Source organism: Sinocyclocheilus rhinocerous, unplaced genomic scaffold (assembly GCF_001515625.1).
Source record: "Sinocyclocheilus rhinocerous isolate Xijiao unplaced genomic scaffold, SAMN03320098_v1.1 scaffold1069, whole genome shotgun sequence".
NCBI classification, from domain to species: Eukaryota; Metazoa; Chordata; class Actinopteri; order Cypriniformes; family Cyprinidae; genus Sinocyclocheilus; species Sinocyclocheilus rhinocerous.
In genome coordinates, this window is record NW_015635541.1 from 1,630,692 (window position 1) to 1,656,540 (window position 25,849).

At 35.3% G+C, this 25,849-nt stretch overlaps 1 protein-coding gene across 2 annotated transcripts in view; it reads left to right on the plus strand.

Annotated features, from left to right (window-relative positions):
- The window catches only part of LOC107747268 (putative thiamine transporter SLC35F3), a 53,567-nt gene that overhangs the window by 16,926 nt on the left and 10,792 nt on the right, over positions 1–25,849 (plus strand). Inside the window, exon 1 of one of the 2 annotated variants that reach the window (XM_016561728.1) lies at positions 13,391–13,514. The exons of the other annotated variant lie outside the window; for it this stretch is intronic. Coding sequence (XP_016417214.1) covers positions 13,403–13,514 — 112 coding nt within the window. The 5' untranslated portion in view covers positions 13,391–13,402. Of the gene's footprint in view, positions 1–13,390; positions 13,515–25,849 lie in introns of those variants that run through there. 2 annotated transcript variants of the gene reach the window in all.

Sequence of the window (25,849 nt, forward strand, 5' to 3'; positions counted from 1 at the left end):
CGTAATCTACGCCCCTGCTACAGGCTTTAAAACTTTTTGACTCATATAAGTCTTTATCAAGCCAAGTACTGAACAACAAACATTGCTTTTCTATTTAAAATAGCAGTTATATGAATTGAGTTTGTTGCATCCTATTTGCATCCTCTTTCAAATTCAATTCAAATTAATGGACAGCATTCTCAATTTAATTCTGACTGACTGACTGACTGATTGATTGATTGATTTTTTGAGTCAGCTATCATAATAAAACTTGTTATTAGATTTTAAATCATCCTTACATATTTGTAGTTTTGTCAACCATTTTAGTCACAGGCTATAGGTGAACACATGTACAGTACTCACAAAACCTCTTGCTACCTTATTTATTGAAACAACCTTGTAAATATTTTAGCCTGTCCTCTTAGTGGACTGAGACACTTGTCCTGTACACTTTTATCTTGAATTGTAACATTCATATTTCTGTCGCCACCAGGCACATGGGCAGATGCTTGGGCCAAACTGATCACTGATTAGTAGGAGAAATTAGCAACGCTTTAAAACACAAGTCAGAAGCCAGCCTGCCAGGACATGTCAGCGAGCTCTGACCAGCATGTCAGTGTGTGTAAAGTCAGTGCGGTCCCAGCGCGTGTAATACGCACCACAGCCCGGCTCCATGCACACTGGAAAAGCAGGCAATTAGAGCAATGCTGGTGACATATCCAACACGACAGCCAATGGGGGAAGGCAGAAAGAAGAGGCAGAAACAAAACACCCCCACCCCCTCCACAGCCCCCCTCGGGCAGGCCTGCCCCTGTCCACCCAGTCTCATTCTGCATTAGTACCATGACTTTCCATCATCATTAAATGAACCCCATTTTTTAAGACTGACTGCATGCTGTATGTCAATGCAGATTTGAACAGCATATTTCCAGTGGAATTTTGAAAAAGACATTTGAAAAGCACATTTTTGATTTCCCTGGCTTTTCAGCATTGGAAAGGTCATCCGTTTACTTTCTGGACAGGTTGGCAGGTAGCAGAATCATGACTCATGGAATTGCCACAATCGAGAAAACTGAGAAACAAACTTTGAAAATCATTATATTCAGTGACTTTGAATTGCACTCATGGATAGCACCATTTACTTGCATTTGTTTTAGTACCAGATACATTAAAGGAATCATGCAAACCAGCCAACAAAAACAGCAATAGTGGCTCAACCAATGATTTGAGTTTGTTCGACCAATGGCAGACAGGGAAGTGTGTTCTGGAAACATGTCCAAAAAAAGACACTAGAGACACTTTGCTGACACTAGTAACACAGAAATGACACATTTCACCTTTAATTAAGCACAAAATATGAATACCGCTGAAATGTGAATGCCGAAGCAATGGAGTTTGAGAGTGGAGAAGGTTTGAACAACAGTGGCAAAAGATCTTTTAAATCTTCACAGTTCATAGATTTTCACTCATTTTGAATGTACAATTAATAGTTTATGAGTTCCTCATAAGTAAAAAAGCACTGAATATTATTTAAACTTCTCAAAATGGTGCTTATCTTTGGCATAATCATTGTTAAGGATTTAAGTGAACCTGTTCTGAACTTGTTGCAGGAGTGAAAGCATTACTTGAACAGAATAAAGATGTTGTCACCTCAAGTCTCTTCCCCCAAACCCTAGAGACTCTTAGTCCAACAAAAACTGTCAAGGAAATAAGTTGGAACATCTTGATAATAATGCATCCAATTGTCAGTGAAATGTTCTATAATTAATTCTCATATGAATAGGCAATACTTTTTTAGATGATTCCCAGAATAAATAATTGTTAAGTCCTCATCATTGCTCATTTACTATACAGTATCATGTCTGTATAGACGCAATTGATCTATGCAATTTAAAAAAAACATACTGGTTATTTTTCCTGCATATCCTGCAGAATAGATACTCAATCTAGTCTGTAGTTCTCGGTGGGTTGCAAACCCAAACATGTGTTCTAGGTCTGATAGGATTGCAGACAGCAAGGGAAACTTGTGCATAGTTAGAATAGCAGATTATAGGTTATTCCTTCATGTGCATATTCATAGCAAATACTAATACAGTATTTGGCCTATAGAGTTTGTTTCACGGGTTAGGCTGATTGTGAGAACAACATTGTGCTGTTGTTTACGCATTTACAAAATTGCCTTGTGTTCCATTCATGGCAATATTAATCAAATTTAATGTTGTATTTTAAGGGTAATTTGTTTAATTTTGTACAGCAAGCAAGTCTATAGTGCTGTTTGGTCGCTATTGATGTTCAATGTAAAATCTGGGTACTGAAGCAAAGCTTTAGTCTAGTTTCAGTGTTGGATTGATCTTGCCATTATAGCCTGTTATTCAGCATGAGATGATGGATTGTAGCATCTTTCTGGTTTTCTCCTCTTCAGCTTTCCAAGTGAGAGTATGGGCACACCTGCTCTGGTTCTTATGAAAGCAGGCCAAAAGCACCAGCTGCAGTGATGGAGGATACACAGACTTAGACGCGTGATTAGATCCCTGTTTGATCCTTGTTGAAAGCGCTCAGTCTGAACGGCAAAATACAATCAGAGCGCAGAGGGAGATCAAAGAGCTAAGGGACAGGCAAGATGCTAATGTATAAAACTCTAGTGAAAAAAGCTTCTCTTCCCAGCTAATATTTGTAAAGCTGATGAGCTGTAAACTTTTAGCACATCAGTAAATGAGATCTCTACGATGCTGAGCTCTGTGTTACATATTCACCCTTATAATAATAATAATACAGTTTATTATTTTTATTTTTATTCTCTCTTAAACGAGTAGTTTAAAAAATTAAAATCTGATTAAAATTTACTCACCCTCAGGTCATCCAAGATGTAGATGAGTTTGTTTCTTCATCAGAACAGATTTGGAGAAATCACTTGTTCCCCAGGTGGATCCTTTGCAGTGAATGGGTGCCGTCAGAGTGAGAGTCCAAAAAGCTGTTAAAACATCACAGTGATTCACAAGTAATCCACATGACTCTAGTCCATCAATTAACATCTTGCTGTTTTTGTAATAATTCCATCATTAAGACAAAAATGAATTTTTTGCATATCATGGAAGAAATATACATAGATTAAGCACTGTTTACAACAGTTCAAAATAAATATGTTGGTGGATTTTGATGTGAGAGGACAACAGGGGATGGACATTTCACTGGAGGAAGCGTTATTATGGATTATGTAATATGTTTATGAATTATGGTATTTTGGCAGAAGCGACAGTTTAAACGTCTTGATGGATTAATTTCTTAAAAGCAGGCTTTTCACTCTATAAGATGTTAATTTATAGAATGGAGTCATGTAGATTACTTATGGATTATTGTGATGTTTTTATCAGCTGTTTGGACTCTCATTCTGACGGCACCCATTCACTACAGAGGATCTATTGGTGAGTAAGTGATGTAATGCTAAATTTCTCCGAATCTTTTCTGATGTAGAAACAAACTCATCTATAATTTGAATGGCCTGAGGGTGACAAAATTTTCAACAAATTTTGAATATATAGAATATGAAATTTTGCAGAATTGGAGGCTGATTCATATGAATTCGTAATTGCATTCATACATTTTTATACGTTCTGCTTACACCCCACTGACAGTTAGGTTTAAGAAAGTTAGGACCTTCATGGTTACTTTTTTTCTAAAAAAAAAATGTCATCAAATAACATCATACAAATTCATATGCAATCACCTCATAAAATACTAAAGCTTTCCCATAACATCGGGTTGTTTCAATCCATTTAAAAGCATTTCTCTTGAGGTCATTTTCAGTAAAAGACAAATGACTAAAGTACAAATATTTAAAGATTGAAAGTTGTTACCTGAATATTATTGTATTTACTATGTTGTACTTGACTTTACTGGAGTTACATAAGCAGGTTTCATTAGACTGAAGTTTATTCCTGCTTTAATTTTTAACCGCGCTAAATGGAACAAGTTCTGTATCTGTTCTGTTGAACTTGACCAACCTCAGTTTAAATGCAAGCCCTCCTCCGCATCACTCCGACTCTGTCAAATTTAATTCTGAGGCTTTCCATGCCTTGCTATATTATTTATTTTCTCTCTTTATCTGATGTGTCTGCATCATTGCATTCATTTCCTCAATGCCTTCTGATAATGCAGCCATGACAAGAAAACGACATTTTATTATCCTTTGTGATGGATGCCCACTAAAGTATTAGAATGACTCAAAGGAAAGGAAATGGAATTTTAGATCAGGACTTCAATTCACCATTGTTAGCATTTCAGACTATTTTAATTCAGTTTCTGGTCACGTCTGATTTCATCCTATATATTGTAGACTGGCTCTAAACTGCCAACACCAGATTACACGCATCAGCACTGGCCCAGAAAACAGCCCTCTGGCTAATGTCAATCCATCAAAATGACCACGCTTTCATGTCCAAATGATGTCAGTGATCAAAAATTGTGTTATCTGCTGCACAGTTCTTGGATTTAGTTCAAAGTGACTAATGAAGGTTTATAATTGATTCACATTTTGTATATTGGATGTGTAATGGAAGCTACAAAAACACAAGATGAAAGGATGTTGGGATATTCTATCAGAAGAAGCATTATGTTTTGTTTTTGGTTTGGTTTCATGGGTTTGGGGATGCATTGAGTTATAATCAACTATAGTTATCCTGAAGAATGTGGCTAGGTATACAAAATCCAGACTTTGGATGAATATGTTAAAAGTATGAATATACACTTAATCAAATTGCGATATGGACTAGTGTCTGTGAATATTACACCGCAAAAGATTGCTATTTAAATATTATGTCTGCTTGTTCTTCATGTCTCTGTGTGTCTCTCAGTTTTGTCTACTACGCATATTCAAGCATGCATGGTGCTTGTGGTGTTTTCAGGGTCTGTTGATCATTTCAACATTTAATTTGATAAAAACTAACATATACTGTCATATACACACAGAAACAAAAATAAAAGTTTGGTTTAACTTAAAGATATATTACTATTGTGCAATAGAATGTATTTCTCAAAGTAATAATAACAACTAATAATTTTATTAAAACATTATTTTTTTAAAGAATATCATATTGCATCCATGTTTTAATTTAACAGGATGTGCTGCACTTTATTTGCCAAAGGAATTGTTCAAGCAATTCATTTGATTACATTTTAAAGGCTTAAACATTTTATGCATTCACTTGATGACCACCGTTTCTGATATTTATAGGGCACTATTATTGTTAAAATTGCAATAACTTTTTTTAAATCATAAAATGTAAAATATTAACTTTTATGAATTTCATTGATTAGACATCCTTGTTTGATTAATATAATTAAATAAAAATCCAGAAAAATTACTTTTAGTACATTAGCGTGTGTATGTATAGTTTATAATTTATAGTAATTATTATAATATAGATTAGCAGCTTGTAGACGGGTTTGCATGGTTTAAATTCAAAGTTCAAATGAATTTCTTTTAGAGCACTGCCACTACACTAAGATAGTCTTTGGCCATTATGTCTTGTGCTGTCTTTTGAATATCTTTTGAAGGGTCGAGTATGATGTTTGAGTTAAAAAATAGTTTAAAAAACCATCTTGAGACCCCTGCATTTGTTCCTGTGAACGGACATCCGAGAGGCGTAAACAGGTCTGGTTGATTGATTACACCCAGTGATTCTCCCACTGTGTGTGGTAATAGTGTGTCCCTGTGGAAAACCGCAGCAGCAGCAGGACATAGATAGCTGCTAATAGCAGAACATGTGTGTCAGAGTCTGATATGCAAGCAAACAGTGTATCCCACTGAAGAGCCCTACTGCTCCGTCAGCCGCACAGCTGCAAGATTTATCAGGGAGGAGAGAGAGAGCATCCCTGGGAACAAGAAGGGAGAAACAGGGAGATGTACAAGAGGACTTCTCTAATGACACTGTGAATTGTGTATGAGAGAAAGAAATAAGAGACGGGGAGAAACATGACAAAGTTGACAAATATATATATTTTTAAAAAAAGACTGGATATAAGTAAGTATCTTATGCCATTGTATTTCTGTTCCAGCTGATTTGACAATAAAAAGCTAAGCTTATCTATCTATCTTTCTTTTTTCTGGCCAAATTGCATTGTTTTGGAAGTGACATTTGAATTTAAATGACTCAAATCGTCTAGATTATTGTTAGCATGTGCACAAAACAGAATACAAGAGTCCCTCCCAAAAGTTTTCTCGGTCTCTTTTTGTGCTGATTTGATTCTTGGCACTCTTTTTCTTTCTTCTTTCTTGTTTAGCATGTGCAAATTGTATGTGATGTGTGTGAAAACTGTATGACAGTATAAAAGAGAAAACATACAAATACAGCTTCTCTCCCAGGAGACCCCGTTATAAATATCCAGATCTCTATCTCTCGGTCTATCGCTTTCTCTTATATCTTCCTATACTCTGTTTCTCAGAGGTTGCACTACACTATATCAACGCACACGGAGACTCCTCTGTCCTGTTAAATCAGAGATATATTTTTTCTATTTAATCTCTTGTTATTGTCTTTCTGCCTTCACAGTCATTGTTCTGGTGACTCAATACAGTGAGTCCACAGCGCCCCCTACTGCTCTGTCAGCCAATATGAAATCTAGTGGTGCTTCTTTGTGTGGAGCTTTTGTGTGTGTTTGTTTGTGTTTAAATATTTGCTGATGGAAAATATCCAGTTTTTTTTAAGTAAAGTGGTGCTACCATGGTTCAGCAATGGTATCAGTTGTTAAGACTATGATATTTTGATATATACTATGGTACTGAATGATTACAATTTTCATGTACTGTGGTGTATGCCGTTTTTTGCTGAAATACATCAGATTAGTAAAGTAAAATGGGTTTGTGAACACTGTCTCATATTGACTTTAATGGAATAGCTCCAAAAATGAAAATTTGCCCTCAGGCCATTGAGGATGTAGATGAGTTTTTCTCCATCAGAACAAATTTGGAGAAATTTAGCATTACATCACTTGCTCACCAATGGATCCTCTGCAGTGAATGGGTGCCGTCAGAATGAGAGTCCAAAAAGCTGATAAAACATCACAAACATCCACATACAGTCCAAAAACTTGTAAAGTGAAAAGCTGTGTGTTTGTAAGACACAAATCCATCAAGACAAATTTAAACCCGTTTCTGGCTAAAATATGAGTCCTCTATTAATAGCAATGTTTTTTCCAGTGACAAAGTCCATCCCCTGTTGTTCTCTCACATCATTGTCCCACTGACATGTTTGTTAAGAATTGTTTTGATCTGTGCAAACTTCCTTCCTGATTCAACTTTTCCCCCAGAGAAAGCAATATTATGGACAGAGGATTCATATTTTACCCAGGAAGCAATGGTTTGAAGTTAAAAATGTCAATGCATTTTTTTCTTGCAAACATGCAGCTTTTCACTTCACAGAATGTTAATTGATGGACTGGAGTCATGTGGATTACTTGTGGATTATGGTGATGTTTTTATCAGATGTTTGGACTCTCATTCTGACGGCACCCATTCACTGCAGAGGATTCATTGGTGAAATGCTCAAATTTACTACATCTCTGATGAGTCAATTTTCAGAATATTTTCAGCATATTTACAAGTAGAACTATTCCTTTAAATATGTTTGTAGTACACTTTCACATTGTTTTCTTGTGATTTATGACCTGAAATATGACCTGGACATGTTCTTGATGGTTTTGTTTTAGTATAGAATCACTTTACATGTCATAGCTATAGATACACCCACCAGATGTCCCCCTTGTGTCTACTGTCTTCAACTTGTCTTTATCTTCTGTGCATTATGTTATATAATGTTGAACCCACTATGTTTCACATAAGGAAAGAATATAGGTATGCAAAGGAACAAAAGGAAAATTTTATATCAAGAACGACGAACAATAGAAATACAGTACCTATGATATTCCTTTCAAATGTCAGATGATAATTGTATTGTTTCACTCAAAGAGCACAATGCCACATTCTGTTTTAATGCATATGGGGGTGTTTGTAATAGATTATGCTCTCTGTTTGAGAGCTCTACTTGTTTGCCTGAGCATAACAGCAGTAATGAAGACAGTACGATTATGATTCACCTCCTTCAATAGTTTTTATGCAATAAAAGCTGACACATTTGCAAAGTAGCTTGTCAGATATTACTTAAAACTGTGTCTAGTATTGTTGTGTTTGAAGAAAAGATGTAAAATCAATTGCAAATGGTGAAATAGATTACAAGTTACTGGCCATATCGATATCGATGGACAGATCTTGTTTTTTCTTTAAAGGGATAGTTCACACAAAAATGAACCTTCTCTCATAATTTACTAATCCTCATGTTGTTCCAAACCTATAGGAGTTTTGTTATTTTTTTGAACACAAAATATATTTTGAAGAATGACAAAAGAAAACCATTTATTTGCTAAAACCTGGCTTCAGAGTGAATAGTTATGGCTTAAATAACAAGCATAAAGAGACAGTTCACCAAAAAAATGAATATTCTGTCATCATTTACTCACCCTCAAGTTGTTCCAAACCTGCATGTGTTCATTCTTCTGTTGAACACAAAAGAAGATATTTTGAAGAATATTGGTAACCAAACAGTTGCTGGAAGCCTTTGAGCCTTTTTTCCATACTATGGAAGTCAATGGCTACCAGCAACTGTTTGGTTACCAACATTCTTCAAAATATCTTCTTTTGTGTTCAACAGAAGAATGAACACATGCAGGTTTGGAACAACTTGAGGGTGAGTAAATGATGACAGAATATTCATTTTTTTGGTGAACTGTCTCTTTATGCTTGTTATTTAAGCCATAACTATTCACTCTGAAGCCAGGTTTTAGCAAATAAATAATTATTAAAAATAATTAAATCATTATTAAATAACTGGCATTCATGGTGGTGTCATTGTGTTAAAGACAACATCTGGAAATGTCTGGAAAATATAGAACTCAATTTTTTGTACGGTGCTTATGTACTGTATAAAGTGTATATACAACTTATATTAAAATGAAAAAGGAGTGCTAACATTTGTTACCAATTTTATTACAAATATATTGACTTAAACGAGTTGGATAGTGTTCCTAGTTCTCATTGTCTTACAGCAGATATATTTGGTCCGTTGTTGTTGTTTGTTATTATTATGAGTGAGAGTATCTTGACATCAGTTATTGTACTTGCATGACCTGAATATTTGAATATGAATATTTACTGAAGACCTTTGTTTGGTAAAGCATGCATCATCAAGCAGTTTGATGAAGTTTTGTTTCTCTATTGTTTTATTTAAGCCACCTGTCTTCATCCAGGTTGGAAAATGTGAGTAGGACAAAGGAACTTCCTGTTCTGGAGTGTGTTTCGTCTTTGACTTTCCTGATGGGATAATTATAACACAGATCAGTGACAACTTCTGTATCATGTTAAATCTGGGAGAACATGGAGTCCAAGCGGCACCACATGGTTTCATATATTAGCTGCTGTATTTGTATGCTGATTTTAATAGTCTGTCAGCTTCAGGGTGATTTTTAACAGGACTACCTGTTTGCTCAAAGAGTTATTGTTGCTGTACTAGACTTAGATTGATCCTTTGTGATATGAAAGTCTTGTCATATGAAATAATGTTCACAGGTTGTGCTTTATTGTGGCAGCTTTTTTTTTTCAGTCTTTTCTCATAAGTGTTTTCAAAACATAATATTTTGCTCTACAGTGAATAACCCACACAAATCCTGTCCCATTTTGGCAATTGGTTAGACAAACCATCATTTAGAAATACAATTGATTGCTGGTACAATTGCTGCCCTGAGGACTATTTTAGTCTTTTTTTTTTCACCTCAAATGTATACATAGAAGTATATGTTCACCAAGGCTGCATTTACTTGATCAAAACTACAGGAAAATCAGTAATATTTGTGAAATATCATTGATTTAAAATAACCATTTCCTATTTTAATGTTAAAATAATAATAAAAAACATTAAGAGTTAGCCATAATTTTAAAAAAAAAAATGTTATTCAGATCATGTTGTTCCAAGTATTTAAATGCCATAAATGTTTGGAACAACATGAGGAAATTTTACTTTGCTTTTTGTGAACTATTCCTTGGACAGTATGTGGATAAGAAAAGCCACCGCCAACCATCACCAAACACAGCAGTGAGATGATAGGGATGCAGATATTTATGCCCACACATTTGAGTTTAGGAGGGGTTCTGTGGGTACTGAAGTGTAGGAGGTTAATGCTGTGTTTGATGTTTTGCATACTCGTCCATATTACTCTCTCTCTGCTCTGTACGCTTCCCTCTCTCTCTCTCTCTCTCTCTCTCTCTCTCCTTCACTGGGTTCATTAGTTATGCTCGAGTGAATTTTGAAAGACTAGATGTTAAAAGTATTGGTTTAAAGGCATCTGGACCTGTGAGAAAGAACCCCTATAACCTGCACATGCATGTTCATGAATCGAGTTCGTTCTTTTCTTTTCTGTGTAGAAAATAATAGATAAGCTGTCGTCACCAAGCGAGGCTTCCCTCCACCCACTCAAATAATGGTGGTTTCTGCTGTGTGCTTCCAAGCAAGCAAATCCACTTCACACTGTCGCACACACACACAATTCCCACACAGTTTGCAAATGACTGTCAAAATAAGATTTTTTTTTAAAATGCACATCTACATATGTTCTAGTTTACATTATGCTTTTTAAAGAATCTTTTTTTTTTTTTTTTACCATTTTTACCACCCACAACTGACTAGTGGCAATAACGGCCAAAGTCTATTGCTTCTATGTTAACATGAAAAAAAAAATGCATTTATTCAGTCAGGACTCAATAATAATAATAATATAACACTATTTTAAGGTGTCCTTGTTACCCATGTTGCATGTACTTACTACTTACTACTATAATAAGAATTAATTATGCATAATTACATGCAAGTAACCCTAAGCCAAACCCTAATCCTAACCCTAACCATATAGTAAGTACATGTAGTTAATTAATATCACTCAGTACTTAAATGTATAATTACACAAGGAATGAATGTTCAGTTTTGCAATAGTTTTGTCCTTGAATGTTCAGTTTTGCAATAGATACTGGAAATGATGCATAAATGTCAAAACATTTCTGACAGGTTTATTTTATACCTATACATGCTGATTTAAAAATATTCATAAATCTAAAAAAAAATTACTATTGCTAGCAAATATGCATACTGTATGTACTGTAGATAAATGCAGTGATGAATCTACACAAGATGCTGGAAGGAAGGTTGAAATGCTGCTGCTGTCGTTATATGTATCCATCAACCTAAGGTTTAATATAAAGATGTTAACTTTAAGATGCTAATTAAAACATAGCTTGAAGGCAGAAACTTTGCATGACTTCTAGCTTCTCCAAGATGGTTATTTATGGTCATTAGCTGGTACAAACTGGTGCAGGTGGTTGATTAGTTGGACAACCAGCTGGTGGACCTATTTTTAACCGTTTTGGTCAAGCTGGTTAGACCTTATAAACTCTTTTGGCCAAGCAAAACTAGCTGTTCTGTTTCAAAAACCAGCTTGACTTTAAAAGTGAAGTGTATCATTTCCGCACCAAAGTGGCAGAATCTCTTTTATTTGATGGATCTGACTGGGTCAGAGAACAATATTGGCTCAAACATTGGTGTAAGTTTGTCTGTTTTGCCAAACAATGGAAGACGGAGGTCTGAAAGTCAGTTTTTAAACAGTGGTGCAGAAATTACCCAATTCACCTTTAAGGCCCTGTCACGTGATTTGTGACAACGTTCTCTAATGCACTGAACTCTGACCCAATGTCAAGAGACCATATGACATTCAGAGAGAAAAAAAAAAAATGTATTGCAGAATGTCAAAATTGGAGTGCTTCATAAAAATCACCCTTCCATGATGCTAATCTGCAGTATTTTTCATGTGGAGGCCAAAGCAGAGCGTGACCTTTAGGTGACTCATGATAGATCATAGGTATATATTCCACTCCTGAGATCCTGTTCTGGTCTCCGTCATGATAGTCCATGTTCGTTTTAAATTATGTGCAGTCATTCAACTTTAAACACATGCCTAGCTGTGAGGAAAACAGGAGTGGAAAATGGTCAGGAATCCAGTAAATGAAACAGAAGAGAGAGAGCAGAAAGGTGAAGGGGAAGGTTAGCTCTTGGAGGAGTCTCTCGCCCCTGTTAAGGGCCGGATTAAATCTTCTTTTAAGGTTGTGGAAGGTGAATAATTCAGGTGATTTCTCAGAGCAGGAAGGAAACACTCCCACACCGTCTCCTGATCTCTCTCTCCCCATTGCTCTTGTACATACATATTCCTCTAAGATGGGATGGGAATTTCCTGCGTTATGTTGCTGTCCCTCAGTGGTGTTTCAAGCTCAGATGATCTACTAAATCAATGAGACTATAAAGCAGTATATGCCTGCCAAGTTTTATAATGGAGGAGGATTTTACCTGAAAGGAAACATTTTTAGACCTCAATTTATTTAAAAATTATTAAAATATATGTTTAGGAAAATTATTTACAGTAAATGCGAAACTGACAAACCGTTTCAGTGATTTTGTTATTTCACCATTGATGAGCTGTACATTACTGGAAATAGCTGTCCATGGGCATTACTAAGATGGCCAGTGAGTGAAATGACTTGCCTTAAATTGACTAGGGTCCCTGACCTCACTGACCTGGTGTTATTTTTTGTGACAGATGCCAAACTGTTGAAATTGAAGTGTTGAATTCAAAGTATTTTGAAGAAATGTATTATTATTAATAATAATAATATCTGAAATAAAAATATGTTTAGGTAGCTCCCCATGTAATGGTTAACAAATTGCAGATATAGAATAAAAGTTAGTTATATATATATATAAATAAAAGCGGTATTAAAAGAAATGAATTATTTTATTTTAATGATATAATACAGTTGTATTAATGTAATAGTTATTGATAGTTATATGTAATAGTTCTTCTTTTTATTATTATTATTATTATTATTATTAAAATAAAATTCTGAAAAATAATTTAAATAATTATTTTTTAAATATTTTCTGAGCTGGCCATTTTTATGTTTCTCCTCATGTAACTGTTAACACGTTGTGTATGTTTTATATTTTAAATAGTTTTAGTTCGCATTCTCTTGGTTAAATATTCATATTACTTTGGTTACATTTACAGATAAAGGGGGTTAATATGTTGGATTACAGCGACGCAGCTGGCAGAATCAACACCATTGCAGAGGTTTATTTACCTAAGCTTAAAAAACTCCTGTGCAATTCTCTATAGGGCAAAAGAAACGAACTGCAGCACCGTGACTGTCCCGCGTGGAGAATGCAGGAGGATACCGCAGAGTGTTTAGTGGGAGGGGAGAGAGCACAGATCAGGGGTAGAGGAGGCGCACGAGACATCGACAGCAGTTCGGTCACAATCAGCTTTAGGGATGTAGTCGATGCGGCTTGAGCTCCGTCTGTCCGAGCTCGTCAATATGAAGAAACATTCGGCCCGGGTCGCGCCGCTGTCCGCCTGTAACAGTCCGGTGCTCACCCTGACCAAAGTGAGAGGTACGTCCGCAACACGATTCGCGATTTAACCTCATTCTGTACGTCGATCTGCTTTCCTACATGTCTTAACGCGCAGTTTTGTGTGCTCTGTTGCTTTAAAACAGTCTTTGTAATTTAAATCGAACTGTAGTGCATGCGAAACATAGCATAATAACACGGAGAAACACCGAGAAACACCTGTCTCCTTTACGCATCACCAGTGCAGATGTTAGGCTGTTCTCTGCGCCTTTTGTGATTGGAATACCAATATAAGCAGACTATGGTTGAGGTTAAAATACATCAGATCCAAAAACACCTGTCTATGTTAAAATCCTAAAGGTATGCCTATAGAATTTTTGTCATAATTTGGAATCAATTCTAATAGTATAATTTCTCCAAAAGCATTTAAGCATCTCTGCTTCCAAATTATAAAAAGACTTTTACCATTTCTGACAAGGAGTTAAGAGATAGGTTGATAATCTGATATCTATTTCTTAAGGATATCATTTGCTCTTTCTACTGACACACAGCAAACAAGTCATTCCTTCACTCCAGATGATGATATAAAAAGTGCATCTGCTTGTTATTGCAGACAAACTTCACAGTAGTTGTTTAGATGCTGGCTTCTTCCCATTGGCTGAGACTTGTTAATTACTAGAAAACTGATATTATATCATACTTTTTTTACACACAATATTTGCAGTAAAATGCATTGTCATTTTAAATAGAGTATAATTTTCACTTACAATTTGACACATTTAAATTTTGAAAAATTTTTGTGCATATTATTATTGTTGTTGTTATTATTTTAATTATTATTGATCAGATTTAGGTGCGACCTGATTTGATGGCAGTACAATCATGTGAGCAGTGAGCTGCTTGGTACATCAGGTTGATTGCATGTCCCATACTTTCCCATTTCTGTGATATATGAACCCTGTACATGCTGTTTCCCCAGAAGCTGTGTGTGTGTGTGTGTGTGTATTTGTGCTCCAAACCATTATTTATATCAATTCTTCTTGCATTAGCTTGCATTTTCTGGATGCCTACGAAGCATGGATTTTTTTTCGCTTTAATCTTAGAAAGCAGGACAGAGGACAGGTACTTTGAGCTCACATTTTCCTCAGGTTTTGTGGTCTGTATCAAACTTGTATGAGCAGCACAGACAGAAATATCAGCAGTTTTTGTGAAGGTTTCACTCAGAACATTGTGGCAGGCAGTTTTATCATACCCTGACATCTCATTTATGCACACTTCATAGTATGAGTAACCATCTTCCCCAAGTGTCCAATCTGATGTGATGACCAGCACCAGCTGGAGAAATGAACTACAAATCGAGTCACTGATGAGCTCATGCTTTCGAGACAGATCCGCACTTGTTATTGGTAATCGCTTTTTCTTTGGATAGTCTAATTGATTTCTTTGCATTTATATGTGTGCATATATATGGTCTCTGGATCTTCAACGAGTCTGGTTCAGAGGCTGAGGCAGAATGGACAGAAGCTGCTATACTCTAGAGTATGTTGTTTATGTGTAATATGGTGAATGAGGTGGGATGTTAAACACTCATTGATCTTTGGTTTCAGCTCTGGCTCAGACCCAGCGGTCTACTCATACTGTTGCAGTGGTTTAGGCCTGCCTGCAGCCAAATTCTGGCAGCTTCTATGATTATTAAAAGCTTTAAGTTGGCAGTTCAGAGATCTGTTGGGCCTTTTGGGCTTCCTTCGAGGTGAGGTACAGAAAATATGAAACGAGTCATTTTTAAGATGTTAATAATCTTTCTCATATCCCACATTAATACTTTACAAAGGCATCTTCAAGTAAACAATTGTAGGTTGATTTACTTTCCCCAAAAAGTAAATGCTGCGGTGCTTTTATATTGGCTCAAAAAAATGGTGTGAGTTTAGGGGCGGGGCTATTTATTTGTCCAGCCAATAGAAACCTGTTTGACATTTGGCAAAACCCCTTACAGTTGATTCGACATTACAATTGGACCTTGTTCGACAACCTTTTTGTAAAATATCTTTTTACAATACTATCATTAATTTATAACACAAACTGTGAATGTTGTGAAAAGGCATCTACACATTTGTTATTAACAACCAGTCAGTAAATGGATGGAAGAAAGTCTAACGAGCACAGTTCTCGGTTCATTTTGAATCGAACATTAAAGAAAAATTACTCGCAGTTCAGTGAGGGAGTCATTTATGAACATTTGTGAGAGATTCACTGACTGACTGAGTCATATTCAATTCACAAACTCACTGAATAACCCATTAAACAGTGAATTCTTCTGATTCTTTTAACTGACTCGTTAGTGAGAAACTGAGTCATTTATTCGCAAATTGGACGTTGTGTTTTTGTTTGCAGGAAACACTGGACACAAACTGTTTTCCCGACTACATTTTAGATCACTGTTGTACATTTTTTCTTTTCATCTTCACATTTGGAGCCCTGTATATCCAGAAATCACCAACTTCAGCTTTAATAAAAGCAGAATGTTTCCGTTTACTTGTTACCACATTGCTATATGGAGATATGCAATGTTTAGTTATTAGCCTACTTATAAGTACTGAGATTCATTTCAGCGTGAATGTTAAACCAGAGGAATCTGTAAACCTGAGCCGATCCTCCGTCAGGTGCTAAATCTAATGCAGGGTGGCAGAAGTAAGAGTCTGTAATAAACCTGCAGTGAGTCATTACACTGATGTGACTCACGCGCCTTCACTGCCAAACTCTTTCTGTTCACATCTTGGCTTTCGTAAGAACTCTGCGTCCCTGTTTGGAAGCCAGTGGGCCGTTTTAAGTTGGTTTTTGGTACATATCCAGCCATTAAATTGAAGCATTTTAATCAAATATATTTCACAGCAGTCAGCCGTGGCACAAAACATCTCTTTTTTTCTGTCTGACATCAATCAGTTTGATACAGAGCTAAGAATAACTTTCATGTGTTGCTTGTGATACGTTTGTGTTTGGATGCTTGTAATCCCGACTAAGAGGCGTTTTGCGTGAGTGGAAACGGGTGCTTTTGTCTCTTGTTTAGCGCACTAGTGAGTGGGAGAGATCGCATCTGAGCTTCATTTCAGACGTTTTCTTGTATGAATTACAGAACAAAGATATTAAGAAAGTCTTGACTTGGGGAAATTATTATTCATTATATATAATCAGACATATTTTTATTCCATCAGTAAAATATAGGCCTGTGTATGTATACATTTAAATAAAATAAACATTTGTAATTGCAGACCATATTTATTTTGTACAACACTATAAAACAGTTCTGTCACAGCAGAATTAACCGCACATCTCAGAGTCACACAGATTTTTTTTGAACAAATCGTTTGAGTGAATGATTCAATGACTTACTAGAATGAATCTGTGTATGCCTTTTTTAACAAATCAGTTTGATAATTCAGTCAAAAAGACAGTCGCTTGTCACCAACTACTGGAGTTTTACTACAATCACTACACCTTGAGGCTTGTCTTTCTTTCTTTCTTTCTTTCTTTCTTTCTTTCTCTTTCTTTCATTAAAATGCGTCCTTGTTTTGTTTGTTATTTTTTTCTTGCTCCACAAATTAATTCTCCTGAAGTGCTACTTATTTACAAGAAGAGGACTTTATACATCTAGCAAGGCAGCATTTTATTGATGGGTTTTGGCACACTCATCTCAGTGTTTACAGACTGAGCTGGATTAGTATTGTATATTTAAGTCGAAGGCTGCAAGCTAACTGTCAGATTACTTGGGCACTTCACACCGTCAGGACATTAGTGTGGAAAGCTCTGTTTGGGGAGACACCTGCAGCGCAAGCTCATCAATTAGATTCAGCAGGGGACTTACGGTCAATCTATTATGTATTGATCTAGAGCAGGAACGCTGGCATGACTCCAGTCTATTAAACTGCAGTCCTTCTTCTGCAGGATCTATAGGCTGCGGTGGAGAAGGGGACAGAGAGGGGTTGGGATAGACTTTAATGTATATATTGGCCTTATATATATATATATATACTGTATATATATAATAAAAAATTACATATACACTGAACAAAATTATAAACGCAACACTTTTGTTTTTGCCCCCATTTTTCATGAGCTGAACTCAAAGATCTAAGACTTTTTCTATGTACACAAAAGGCCTAAAAGTAGGCTACTTTCAATAAAAGGTCCAACATGTTAGGAATACTTTTAACTTGAAGTTTACAAGTTCATTGTATCGACTGAAACCCAAAAATTCCATTACATTCCGCCATCTTGTAAAATATACTTTTTTTGCATTTTGGCAAGTGTTTGAATTTTGGTTTGCACTTCTTTAATGGAATCTGAATTTCTTTTTTCACACCAGCTAAATACCCTCTGGCCCAGCCTGCTACAGTAGCCACGCCCCCAAACACTAACTATTGGTGGAAAGGAGATATGCAAATACATAGGTTGACAGGCAGGTAGGACAACATGTGATTACCATTCATTAATGGTAACAATGAATGTGAGGGCCTTTATCATCCTACAGCAAAGCATCTGCCACTCTTAGCAATTCTGGATGTCTGGAATGCAGAAATTTACACCAAATTACAAACATATGCAAAGTAACTGGTTGCTTCAATGTATAATAAATTACTTGGCTACCCCAAACTGTTGGTACTGTATGACGGTTTCCAGAAATATATCAAGCAACACAACTGCCTTATCAACAGTGATAAGAAATGCATATAGATAGATTTCAAACAACCTTTGCAAACACCCCTTTCACGTGCCATGCCTCCCCCAACTCAAACATAACAAACACAGCTATTACAGGTCTATAAAAGGCATGTTTCATCAGGTATGTAGGGATTTCTTAATATGAACAGACACTGATATCAGCATTCACAAGGTTTGCTAATCACCCAGCACATGAATCCCATATTCTTGGTTGATTTCCTGTCAGTATGTATATTTTGTTAAATGCAGGTTAATGTGACATACTGTTGATTCTGAAAAATATATATACACTATACCATTCAAACGTTTGTGGTTGGTAAGATTGATTGATTGATTTAGTTATTTTAAATAAGTCTCTTAAGCTTACCAAGGTTGTATTTATTTAAACAAAATACAGTAAAATAATAATCATATGAAAGTAATATTGCAAAAAAAAAAATTTAAATTTACCAACACCAAACTATTGAACAGTAGTGTACTTTTATATGAAATAGCTGAATAACAAATATCTCTATATTTTTCAGCCATTTGACAATATTCAGTACAAATGTGGCCTATTTGCTCTGAATTAGTAGAATATGAAGAGACTTGAATTAGTCAGAGGAACCATCACATCAACATTCAGTAGTCCATTTTTGAGTTAAACAAACAAATCACTGAATCAGTTTTAAACCGATTCACTGTACTGATTAATGGAAACAAATCAAACCAATTATCGAGTCAACGCAAAATAAAAAGCCCATTAAAATCATTAAAATATTCAATGTTGCTCAGTTTGATATCCCCAAGAAAATCATTGCAAATACTGTATATTGTAAAAATTCCATATATATATATATATATATATTAGCCAGAGTCAGTATTTCTGTAGTAATCGACAGCATGCCTCCAATTTTTTCAACAGAGCTTAACTTGCATGTAACATTGTATATTCCTTCAAAGACACGTTACGCATCTAGGGAAATCCTCTAAAAACCGAGCTGTTCCGAATCCATGGCATGCTGCACTGCAGAGCTGTACCACAGTCACCCAGATGGCAACACATTCATATTTCATCTCTAACTGTTTGAAGTCATGCACCGATGTCCCAGACACGCTCATGATGCCATTACAAAATAACATGGACCTGCTCCGTAGCGCGTGTGTGAGAGAGGAGACCGTGCTCTTTCATGCTGCTTGAGCTCAGTGCAGAGTTGGCACTACAAAGAACTGGCAGTTATCAGCAAAAGAGATCTGCACTGCAGAGACAAACATAGGAGGAAAGAAAGCTACCAAAGGCTACGTATAGAGCTCACAGATGCATTCAAAAAGAGGTAGAAGTGGGCAAGGAATAAGGCTCTGGGTTTTTGTGCAATTTAGAGACATTTATGAGGCATATGTGATTTGAAAATGACACAATTTTAACAATTACTTCTTCACTTTGAGTTTAGCAGTGCACATGGGCACATTATCATGTAAGAATAGGGAATCATTAAGGGTAATCCTGTGCATCTGTTCTGTGCATCCTGGCTCATATTTTGTGGCAGTCATACAGCTGTACCAAGCAATCTTTAGACCTTATGACTTCCACAAGAAAGCTGCAAGGTTATTTGAGTATCACTGTAGTTTGCTAATAATTTGTATTTATTTTAATACGTTCCATTTTTATTTTAGTTAAAAGTTTCATTTTGTTGGGTTTTTTATTTTTATTGGTATTTTGTTTTATATGTCTATAGTTTTTATGGAAGCTTATTGAAACAAAGAATTGCAAGATATAGATGAAGAATTGCGAGATTTAAACTTTAATATTCTGAGAAAATCATCTTTAACTGTGAAATATAAACAACTGCAAGAAAAAAAGTTGGAGCTGTAAGAAAAAAAAAGTTGCAATTACCTTTTATTTCATGGTGGGTAAAAAAACAACAATTGCAAGATTTACCCCGCAGCAGATCTATACAGGTGGAGCTGGGGAAGGTGGAGGGTTTCTGAAACACGCTGCAACTTCTACAGCAAGCACTAGCCAAGTATTTAAAAGTTGAACAGCAAGATGATGACTGGCTGCTGATGGAATGATGGCTGCTGATGTGAATAATGATGTGATTATATCAGAGTTAGAACCAATCGCCGTTTCACGACAGTATATGTAATCACTGTATAGGTAAACTCAGAATTTCAAGAAAGTCAGAATTCTGAGCTTATATCTCACAATTCTGACTTTTTTTCTTGCAATTCTGAGAGATAAATGCTGAATTGTGAGATATAACCTTTAGATGTTAACTCAGTTCTGAGAAGAAATGTCTGAGTTGCGATTGCAAGAAAAAAGTCGTCGCAATTACCTTTTTTATGGTGGAAACAAAAAACTGAATTGCGAGATATAAACTCAGAATTGTGAGGAAAAAAAGTCTAAATTGTGAGATAAAAGGTCACAACTATCTTTTTAATTTTTTAATTCCTTAATTCCCAGAAACAGGCTTCCATAAATTTTATAAAATTTTTTCAGTTTCAGTTTTAGAACATCACCTTAAACTAAATTTGGCAACTAGTTAAAATACAATTTAAAGTTTTTAAAATATTTCATTTGAGTAAATGTTTATTTTTTATGTTTTTTTTTTATTTTTTATGGTTCCAAAAGAGGATTTTCGCAATGGTGCCATAGAAGAACCATGCTTGGCTCCCCGAATAACCTTTCAAGTGAACAGAACAAGTTCTTTCTTAGCATGGAGAACATTTTAATTGTCTAATTAACTTTTTTCCACTTCCACTAAAAAAAAAAAAAAAACACTTGACAATGAAAAGGTTAATTAGATGTTAAAGGATCTTTATGGGACGTATCACAGATCATACAGCATTTTTAAGACTTGCCATTGTGAGCTGAAGGCATATTTTGGCTAACGCAGGAAATAGAGTGAAAGATAACTCATTAAATCTTAATATTTTTCCATTGCTTATGGGTTCAGATTGCGTGCTCATTATACCAGCACCTACCAAATGGCATTCCCTGATGCTCACTGTGTCACAGTTTTTGCTGAGTCTTGGTCGCAGAGGTTCTGATTAAAATCTGTCACGTCTTTGAGGCTGAACTTTCGTGGCATTTTGAGACTTTGAGCTCTGACCGCTGCCCTCATTGCCGATGCACTTTGTCTGAGCTCCACTTGACACGTCGATTCATTTTGAAAAGCTTTTTGTGAGAAGCACTCACTGGCCTGGTTCAGCATCAAGCCTCTGGCGCAGACAGATTTTAATCTTCCCTGTCAAAAAGAAGAACTGTTACTTGAAGCTATGATGCCTTCAAAATAACCTCTTCAGAAGTGTTCAGGCATAAAGAAACAAATGGCGATGCTAGTTTCGAATTAGGGACTCTATAGAGTTCAATAGGAATTGAGTTTTTAAACTTTTTGATACCAAGGACCCCCCCAAATTGGTGATTCTTTGTGAAGAACCAGCATTTGAAGGATAAAGATCTAAAGATTTTTTTAAGGTCCATTTGAGAAAAATATTAAGTGACATTATAAAGACAATACAAATCAATAAGTTAAATAAAATTAAATACATGTAATAATTCTATTGTATTTGTAAAATTTTGGAAGTATTTCCTCTGTTTTTCAAAAAAAAATTCCACTGGCCTCCCAGTACCTTCTTGCAGTCCGCTGGATGATCTCATTCTGATGGTAAAAAATGTAAATGGCCATTCACTCAACTTAGTCTTTTAGAAATTAAATCGGAAGGTTTCCGTAAGAACCTTTTAATAATTTTAAATTGCTATGAAGGTCAAAGACTTAGTCATTAGCACTAAGTGACATTCTGATTCAGACTCCATCAGTCCTGCTGAAGACGTTCTTCTGAAGTCAAGGACCTTCTCTTACTGTTAATTACACAGAATATTCTTGCAGAAACTGCATGGCAGTTTTCTCTGGTGGAGAACACGTCATTGATGATAATATGATAAAAGAGTCATGTAAGCATCTCTTTGTTGCAGGCGAATCACATGCAGCATTGTTTTAATGGTGTGTTGATGGCAGAGTTAATGAATGTAGATCTGGTTTTGGTTGAAAAGGCTGCTCTTGGCTGAAAAGTGCTTAGCTTGGTCTTCTTTGGCGTAGGAGTTGATTGGTCCTGCTTGCCAGAGTTTGATGATCTTGCTAGATGGCCAATGTCTGGAACAGTGGTCAGCAACATAAGAAAAAGGTTTATAGGGTCAGAATCTGAAGGTGACACTGAGATCAGTTTCACCTGAGTTGAACTTGGATCCCCTAAACCAGTGGTTTTCAGAGTGTGGTATGCATTACACCCTCTGCTGGTGCAAAACAGAGACTTTTAACATTAATAATAATAATAATAATAATAATAATAAATAATAATAATAATAATAATAATAATAATATGTATACTTGTGTAATTCTTATACTAATATAATAATAATACTTTTTTATTATTGAGTATTTTTATTTTAGATTTTACATTGTGTATTTATTTATTTATCTCTCTCTTTTCCACATTGTAAATGTATTATTATAAATAAATAATTATAATAATAATAATCATTACTGTATTTACATTGTGCATTTATTTATTTTATTTTATTTTCTCTTCTACGTTGCAAATTTCTTTTATTATTATTCTTAGAATAATAATAATTATTATTATTATTATTATTTATATATATATATTTATTTATTTTTTCTTTCACTTTTCCACAGAGCAAATTTCTTTATGATTTCTGCTGAGCTTGTGTATCGAGTACAGTACATATTTGTGAGCATGTGTCTCCAGAGATTTCCATCCACATTATACTGATTATCAGTCTCCATGGTTACTACACACATTCACTGCTTTCAGATAATTTCCCACATGTTAAATATCCAGTGGTAGTGGCAGTTCATTATGAGGGGACAGGGAAACGGTGCGTAGGTTTGAAAACATATACAGTGCTGGCAGAGTGCAGTGACAGCTAGCTTTTGTATTCAAGGGCAGCTTCACACAACCATGCACACACCTTTGAACGGTTTGCGTCTCATGGGTCATTTAAAAGAGGTTTGAGATTGAGTCCCTTGAATAGTCTTGACATGGAAAATACTCCTCATGGAAGTTTTGGCTCTTTGGGTTTCCCATAAAGATTCAGTGCTCTTACAAAAAAAATACAAGTTTGCTATTCTAATTTTAAAAATAAAATGAAATATTATTGCTTATTTGGCATTAAACCCAAATGGTTGAGCAAAAAAGAACTTTCTTTGGGAGGAAGAAAACTGTACATTTACTGTGGTGTATGATATGACAACAGCCTCCACAGCGAGTGTGTGTAAATACAGAATAGTGTACACTATAGTGTCGGTTTACACATACAACCTCATGTGGGTGGTGTTATTTGACTGCAGGTTATTTGATTCCTTCTGTATGGAAACTGTAACTTCTGTCAACAGAAACAGATCTATCGATGAACAAACTGTTAGTGCTGAGCTTTGGATGTTGTACATGAAGGCTACAAGTTTGCTTGAGTGGACTGATGAACTCTAGAAATATAATCAGGGCTCTCTGCTGAAACAAAGAATCTTACGTAACACCAGCAAATTATTGAGTTGGTTCAAAGAGTCTCTTAGAGTTTGGGATATGGATCCTAATACATCTTCTGTACTTCAGGAGAAATCATTATTTTGATCACTTAAACTACCTAAAATGCTTTTCAAAAGAAATGAGGATCACCTTAAACACTAGTTTATGCTGTATACAGTGTTGTTTCATGATAGATTTATTGTGTTGTGATAGGTGCTGTCTTACAGTCTTCACTCAGGATCTGTCTGTGTGAAATGTCTCTAGGCTGTTGAGGGTCTCAAGAGAAAATCATGATACACTTTGAATCACTTGCTAGAAAGATTAGGATTCAGGCTAGTTTGTGATATTATTAGGCCTGTGCATGAATACATGATGATCAAGCTCCTGTTTGAAATGGTACCTGCTTTCAGCTATGCCATGTGTCTGTAAAAGCCTAGAAAAGTAGAATTATTTACTGTTAAGACACCAATAGATTTATAGTAGATATTATATAATATGCAATGAAAACGGGTGTTAGGAAAGATTTCTATTTCAAATAAATCCAAAGTTCTATCATGAAACTCTAGGTGGCGCAGTCCGATAGGTCTAACTCAATCTGATGTAATGACATCACACGGCGCAGCTGACTGGGTCTTTTTGTATCTGCAGCCAATGAGCTTGCTACTCAACATTCAAATACTTGGCTAGTGCATACTGTAGCAGTTGCAGCACATTTCAGAAACCCTCCACCTTCCCTAGCTCCACCTGTATAGATCTGCTACGGGGTGAGTCATATGCTATATATGGGGGTAATTTCATATATGCTATAGCCTGTGGGCAGCAGCAGTATTTCTTACATGCTTACAGCAGCATGTTGTGGATGTATTAGCAGTAGTCTCGGTACTTGCTCTGCCGCAGCAGCAGCCGCAGCGTAGCAGATCTATTCTGCCAAGACCAAACTCATTAACATTGTCACGGACATGAGTCATTATCATGCCAAACTCTCCGAGAGTTGTCATGATAGAAATGCATTTCTTTTAAGCTTTTTTAAAAAGTATCATGATTTACACAAAAATATTAAGCAGCACTGTTTTCAACATTGATAATAGTAAGAAATGGTTTTTGAGCAGCAAATCAGCATATTAGAATGATTTCTGAAGGATCATGTGACACTGAAGACTGGAGTAATGGTTGCTGAAAATTCAGCTTTGCAATCACAGGAATAAATTATACTTCAAAATACATTAAAATAGAAAATTTTTATTTTAAATTGTAATAATATTTTAGAATATTATCATTTTTGATCAAATAAATGTAGCCTTGGTGAACATAAGATACTTCTTTCAACAACATTAACGTGGGATACAGTATTAATGCAGTAGGTCATACCAGAATCTTAGTATGCTATTGTCAGTATATATTTGAGTGTTTACTTTCTTGTGAACAGTGTTGGGTGTAACTTGTTACTAAGTAATTAGTTACTGTAATTTAATTACTTTTCCCTTGAAAAACTAAAGTAAGGGATTACTCTTTTTTTTCTGTAATTTAATTACAGATACTTCTTATGTAATTGAACTTAATACTGTTCATAGGCTGTAGAACATTTATATACAATACAATAGTGGATTTAACATCTAAATTTAAAGTATAACCTTAAAATGCATGCTTTTTAAGTACCCTTCTCACTTTTAATACTTTGGTGAGTTAATAAGAATATTGGTAACACTTAAGTGTCCAATTCTCACTATTAAGTTGGTTATTAGCATGAATATTACTGGGATGTTGGCTGTTTATTATTATTTAAAAAGCACACATTAATGTCTTATTCTGTAAGACCTTATTCTATATCCGTAACCCTACCCAATTCTTAAACTTAACTACTTTACTAAGCAGTAATTAGGAGTATATTGAGGCAAAAAAATCAGTTAATAGTTAGTTAATAGTGAGAATTGGACCCTAATCTAAAGTGAATCATTTATGTAGTTATCTATTATTTATTTGAAAGAATTAAAAGAACCCTTTCATGTCTATCCTTGTATCATTAACTTGTTGAGGTTGATATAGGATTTAGAAAGTAATTAGTAATAAGTAATTAAATACTTTCTGGAGAGAGTAATTTGTACAGTAATCTAATTACACTGTTGAAGATGTAATTA